Source organism: Mus pahari, chromosome 9, assembly GCF_900095145.1.
Source record: "Mus pahari chromosome 9, PAHARI_EIJ_v1.1, whole genome shotgun sequence".
In the NCBI taxonomy this organism is placed as follows: Eukaryota; Metazoa; Chordata; class Mammalia; order Rodentia; family Muridae; genus Mus; species Mus pahari.
In genome coordinates this window covers 47,437,674-47,443,711 of record NC_034598.1, presented here as the reverse complement: position 1 = coordinate 47,443,711, position 6,038 = coordinate 47,437,674, and the positions used below count along the sequence as shown (strand labels likewise).

Below are 6,038 nucleotides of genomic sequence, written 5' to 3'. Positions count from 1 at the left end.
AGACATGAAATAAAAATTGTCGACTTTATATTCCATCTTCTAATGATACGACTTACAATACAAAAATTTCCCAACATTTCCTGTTATACTTAAGAGGCCATTAAATAAGCTGCACTAATAAATACACACTAAAACCATGTGATAATAATAGTTCATATCGAATTGTCATGACGTATAGAAGATATTTTAGAACTATTTGTTAGAATGAGATTAATCAAAGCCATATTTTTCAACTCCTTTAAAAGATATGTTTTGCCCTAAATACCTTTAAAAGAGGAAATAGAAGAGGAAGCAGCATCAGGAGGGGGAGAAGAGAGAGGATATGAATCACACAGAAATTACAGAATTCATCCTCTTAGGTCTTTCTGATGACCCCGACCTTCAGATTGTGATTTTCCTCTTTTTATTAATCACATATATATTAAGTGTCACTGGAAACCTGACAATCATCGTTTTGACCTTCATAGACTCCCATCTACAAACACCAATGTATTTCTTCCTCCGGAATTTTGCTTTCTTTGAAGTCTCATTTACAAGTGTATGTATCCCTAGATTTCTGGGGTCTATTGTCACCCGGAATAAGACAATTTCCTATAACAACTGTGCTGCCCAACTCTTTTTCTTTATCTTCATGGGTGTGTGTGAATTTTACATTCTAACTGCCATGTCCTATGACCGCTATGTTGCCATCTGCAAGCCCCTTCACTACGCAACCATCATGAACAGGAAACTCTGCACCTTGTTTGTGTTGTGTGCCTGGCTTGCTGGTTTTCTGACTGTTTTCCCACCTCTTATGCTTTTGCTCCAGCAGGATTACTGTGCTTCTAATGTCATTGATCATTTTGCATGTGACTTTTTCCCCCTCTTGCAACTGTCTTGCTCAGATACATTGTTTCTAGAAGTGATTGGCTTCTATGTTGCTCTGGTTGCTCTTCTGTTCACTTTGGCATTGGTGATTTTATCTTACATGTACATTATCAGGACTATTTTAAGAATTCCATCTACTAGCCAGAGGAAAAAGGCTTTCTCCACCTGTTCCTCTCACATGATTGTCATCTCCCTCTCTTATGGAAGTTGTATATTCATGTATGCTAATCCCTCTGCAAAAGAAAAGGCCTCATTGACCAAAGGCGTGGCAATTCTCAATACCTCTGTTGTCCCCATGTTAAATCCTTTCATTTATACTCTAAGGAACCAGCAAGTAAAGCAAGCATTCAAAGGTGCAGTACACAAGCTAGCATTTTCTGTAAGCAAATGAAATTAAAAGTACATTGAAAATAAAGAACTCTATTAAGATATAACAAATTATAATCTTGAAATTATTAAGTATCCTTGTTCTCTGATAGTTTTTTGTGTGTTATTATAGTAACTTTTTATAGTTTCACAATTTATTTCTCTTATCTCTACAATCAAGTATATATAATACATTGTTGTTTTGAAATCTTTAATAAATTTTGACAGCAGGGGAAAATCCAAAGCCATACTAAATCCCAGTATTGAGAGGAAACTCAGACACAATGTTACACCCCTAGCCTAGGAGCTCTTGGCAGTTCTTGGATGCCAAGAAAGATGTGCTTGTTACTTTTCAGGGTATAGACCTGGATACACACTGTTCACACTCCAATGGAAGGCCACACATATAATATTTGGGCAGCACAAACTGGCCTTGGTGGTTAAAAAAAAAGAACAAAGACACAAAGTTGATTGAGAAGGAAATGGACAGCTCTGGGAAGAATTGTGCAAAGATGAATGTGACCAAACTATGATGTACAAAATACAACATATAAATATACATGAACAAATAATTATAAAAATAATAGGATGTATTTCTTCCATAGATTATTTTTTCTGGAAATGTTATGTATTTTAAAGAAATATTCTACAGGAGGATATCATATAACAGTTTTAATTATGTTTCTATGTTCATAATCTACATATATTATGTCATCAAAATCCTCAGAAATAAAGTTACAAATAATATTTTTCATATTTTCAAGACTAATTGACATTTTGATAGCATATAATGTTCTCTATGTTCTGTATACTCATTTCCTATGAGCAATAGATTCCATTTCAATGTATTTGTATCACAACAACATAATGTATATCACCATATGGGTGACTTTTACTTTTTAATGTCAGTTTTCTGATTTAAGTATAAAAATAAAATTTATTAAAAGGATTTCCGTCAGAAAACTGATCTCTATTTTATTTCTGAAGGAGAGCTTTAGAGAACAAAGTATTTTTAGTTGGTGGGGTGGCTCTTTTTTCTCCCTCATTTTGAATTTAAAATCCCATTCTTTCTGTATATGAGATTTCTATTAAGATGTCCTCTGGTGGGAGCACTGGGGCAACTATGAATTATCTCCTTCTTTTCTCTTGCTCCTCTCAGGATCTGCTCTTCTCATGTCTCCCTAAGCCTTGAGGTGACTTTACTCGAAATAATCTTGATTGGAAAATTTACTGTTCCTGTCCCCAGGTATTTCAGCTTAATCCATAAGAAATAAGAACACTTATTAAGTTTTTGTAATGTCTTTAAATAAAATTTCAGCTACTTGTCTTGAAAGTTAGTCATTCATCTCGTCATTTGAAACTCATATCTGTTAGCTACTTTCATTTTGCTCTTTTTCCCCATGAGTGTTTATTTCCAGATAATGTACCATCAGCTTTACAAATCCTTTCTTTGGGTTATCCAGTTCTGATGATCTTTCTCTCTACTATATTTCACTTCTTTATTATTTTGATATTTTTAAACTTATGTGAATTTTAAGTTCATAAATTTCTAAATTTTTATCTGTACTTTTTTACATTTTACAATTTTGTACATAAACACTGTATTTGAGTTTGCTGAACATATATTAGAACATCTATTATGACTGTGTTATTAATCAATTCATACTTCTCTCTTTTGAGCAAACTATATGATATTATTTTTATTTACTGGGTATTATCATGACTTCCTGACTAATTTTTCTTATGATTGGGTATTAGTATCTATTTTTAAAGAAGTTATGTGTTTCTTTTTTAAAGTTTGGTGCTGACTGGCATCATCTTCTAACAGTCCTTCAAATAATTCTGGGTGAAATCCATGACATGATTCCCAAGCTCATAAACACAGTAGCTATCTTCAATACAAATGGAAAACCTAACCCAGGATTGCCACAGACAGAGCAGGATGGAATAGACTACTTTAGCCTCCAAGTCTGACTCAAGACTAGAGTGAAGTTTTATAGCCACTAAAGTAAGTGTAATGTTGAAGGAACTTGAAGATCAACATCTCTGTGGCCTTTCATATAAGAGGTTTGCCTAAACCAAGGCCACTGCAGTATGCCGGTTGTGATGTAGACCTCAAATTGAATTAGTGAGGGAATTATTGAGTCCCATGCGTCAGAGTATTGTAGTTTGTATATGAAATGTCTCCGATAGGCTTGTGTGTTTGCACACTTAGCACCTGCTGGTGTTACTGTTCTGGAAGGCTGTGAGACATTTAGGAGATAGATGTTCTTGGAGGCAGACCTTATGTACTATGGATCAGCCTCAGTCCGTTTATATCTGATTCCTGGTTGCAGATATAGGTATCTACACAGCGCATACTCTGGTTACCACAGCCTTGTGCTAATCCCCAACTATTCCTTCCCTGTTGTGATGAACTCTACCCCCTTAGACTGTAAGCCAAAATAAAATCTTATGTTTTGGTTGTATCTTTCATTTTAGTCTGTCACAATGATGAAAAGTATAAAAAATTGCTATCAAGAAGTAGGTGACTGCTATAATAAATAAGAAAATGTGGCTCACAGGATTTTGTAACTAGTTTGTGGGGAAATAGAGTATAGAGCTGTAGGCTAAAGGAGTCTTAGAATAACAAAAATAGAATTTAATGAGTGATTCTAGTAGATGTTTGGAAAATCAAAATGTCAACAGAAAACCGAACAGTAAATACTGTGTTCCTGAAGTTTCAGAGAGGAACAAGGACTCTATCAAGAAGCAAAACAGAGCCTATTTATGCTGTATTCTGGCCAAGAATCTGGCCACATCCTATCCATTTTTCCGACATTGGAGTGAGGATGAAATCAGATTTGTTTAGAGAAAATCTGTGTTAAGACAAGGTACCATTCAGGCAACAGCAAAGTTAGGATTGATTGCCTTTTGGAAAGTTTATGACTACAAAAGAAAACAACAACAACAAAAAAACCAGCAGTAAATATTTGGGGGATTAGTGCAATTAAGGAACAACCTGGTACTTTTTATTAGAATAGCAGAAGAACAACATTAAATCCACAGAAAGTCCAGGGCTCTCTGCCCTACCATGACTGCCTAGGAAAACACTTTTCTAAAGTTAGTGCTCTGGCTTCTGGAGACCAAAGGCCACCAAGGTTGTTAGGAAAAGCCAGTATACATCTTTAGCTGGGCAGCAGAACATGGACATTGGTATCCATGACTCTTCAGGCACTTATGTTACAAGACTTATGGGTCATGGGAACTTGAAACAATGTCCCAGAAAACAGTGAAACCAGACAATGTGTAGAATGATCAGCTGTGACAAAGACCAAATATTCTGCTATACCTATTATAAAGTTGATCATGCGTGGATCATTGTTCAAATGCTGTTTCTATAGAGGTATAATTGCTGAAATGCTATTCTACAATCCATAAACTCTCCCTGCACATTGAAAGAAGTATGAAATTTTGTAACCTAACTATGTTTTGTTGGTTTAAAATATGATCTCTGATCACCCTCTGAGTATCCTGGAAAAAAACTGGATAAATTATTGAGAAGTGTTCTATTGGCTTACCGATAGGGAGTATAACACACATAATCCTCACAAATTAAATTTTAAATATCAGTTAATGAAAGAGCTGGAGTTAATAGAAACTAGGAATGAAGAAAAACCACAAATGTCAGGAGAAAAGGAGAAAGATCTGAGCAAGTCTCAATTTAAAGTCTTAAAAAAAAAATTATGCCTCCCACCTCCACCTGAAGCAGGCAGGTGAACCAGCCCCTAGGGCCTGAGAGTCTCTGTCTTTCACCCTAGAAAAGCTGGAGAGCTGGCCCTGGTGCTTCTGTGTGGGGGTGCTAGAGGGTTGACCAGTTCAGTTTCCAACCAGGCCTAGATCCAGGGCTCTGTTGACCTACCCCAACATCTACCCCAACTATGTACTGCTGGAGCACACGAAGGGGCCTATCCTGCAGGTTGAAGGCTGCAGGATCTCTATGACACAGGGCAACAACAGAATATCCGAAAGGAGTCCTTATGAGGATCCAGTTAGTAGTGCGGCAGAAACCAGAGGCCTTGAAAACACCAATGGCTCACTGCAATGCACGTTTGCGAGTCAAGCTGTTTGAGGAAACGGGTGTACAGTGTGATACACGGCAGCTTTCATGACAGAATTGTTGTTGTTTTATTTTTATTTTGTTTTGTTTTCTTTGCAGGGAGGACTTACAATTCACAGGGATGGGGAGATGAGTGGGATTAGGGTCCATGGTGTGAAGTTCACAAAGAATCAATAAAACGTTGAAAAAAATTGTGGTTCTCATAAATCCTATGTTATGGTGTTTCTTACCATCACTAAAAGAAAACAGACATCTGCTTATGAAGTAAATTTGCTTCTATAAAGAGAAAAATATATATTATGGAGGAGGAATGTACATAATAGGAATTTTCAAAAACGCTGCTTTGGTTAATAGATGTTTGCCCTTTTCCTTATAAAAAATTAACAACTACACTGCTCACAATTATAGATATGACAGGGAAAATATACCAAATTAACTTCTACCTTCCTGAAGCTTTTATATTTAATTATCCCTTATATTAATATGTGGTACCTCATATAGTTTTGTTCCTTTAGAAACAGTTTAGTCAGAATATAATTGTACATCTGTTTTCATTGATGGGTTACTGGAATAAAATAGGCTAATATCACCCTAAATGTATTTTAAAACAAAGGCAGAGAAATAAAACTTTCATGAGCATGAACTAAATTTTCAATATTTCTACATGTATATCTTGAATCAATTATTCTTTAATAAAGTATCACTT

The 6,038-nt window shown here is 35.6% G+C and overlaps 1 protein-coding gene across 1 annotated transcript; it reads left to right on the top strand.

The window, feature by feature from the left end:
- The first annotated feature begins 322 nt into the window (after nt 1–322).
- On the top strand, nt 323–1,258 carry LOC110326603 (olfactory receptor 6C3). Its single transcript, XM_021205157.1, has one exon. The coding sequence runs from the start codon at nt 323–325 to the stop codon at nt 1,256–1,258; it is 936 nt and encodes a 311-aa protein (XP_021060816.1).
- Nucleotides 1,259–6,038: the final 4,780 nt, after the last annotated feature.

Excerpts from the sequence above, each read along its gene's own strand:
- LOC110326603 (XM_021205157.1), top strand. The coding sequence starts at position 323 with ATGAATCACACAGAAATTACAGAATTCATCCTCTTAGGTCTTTCTGAT.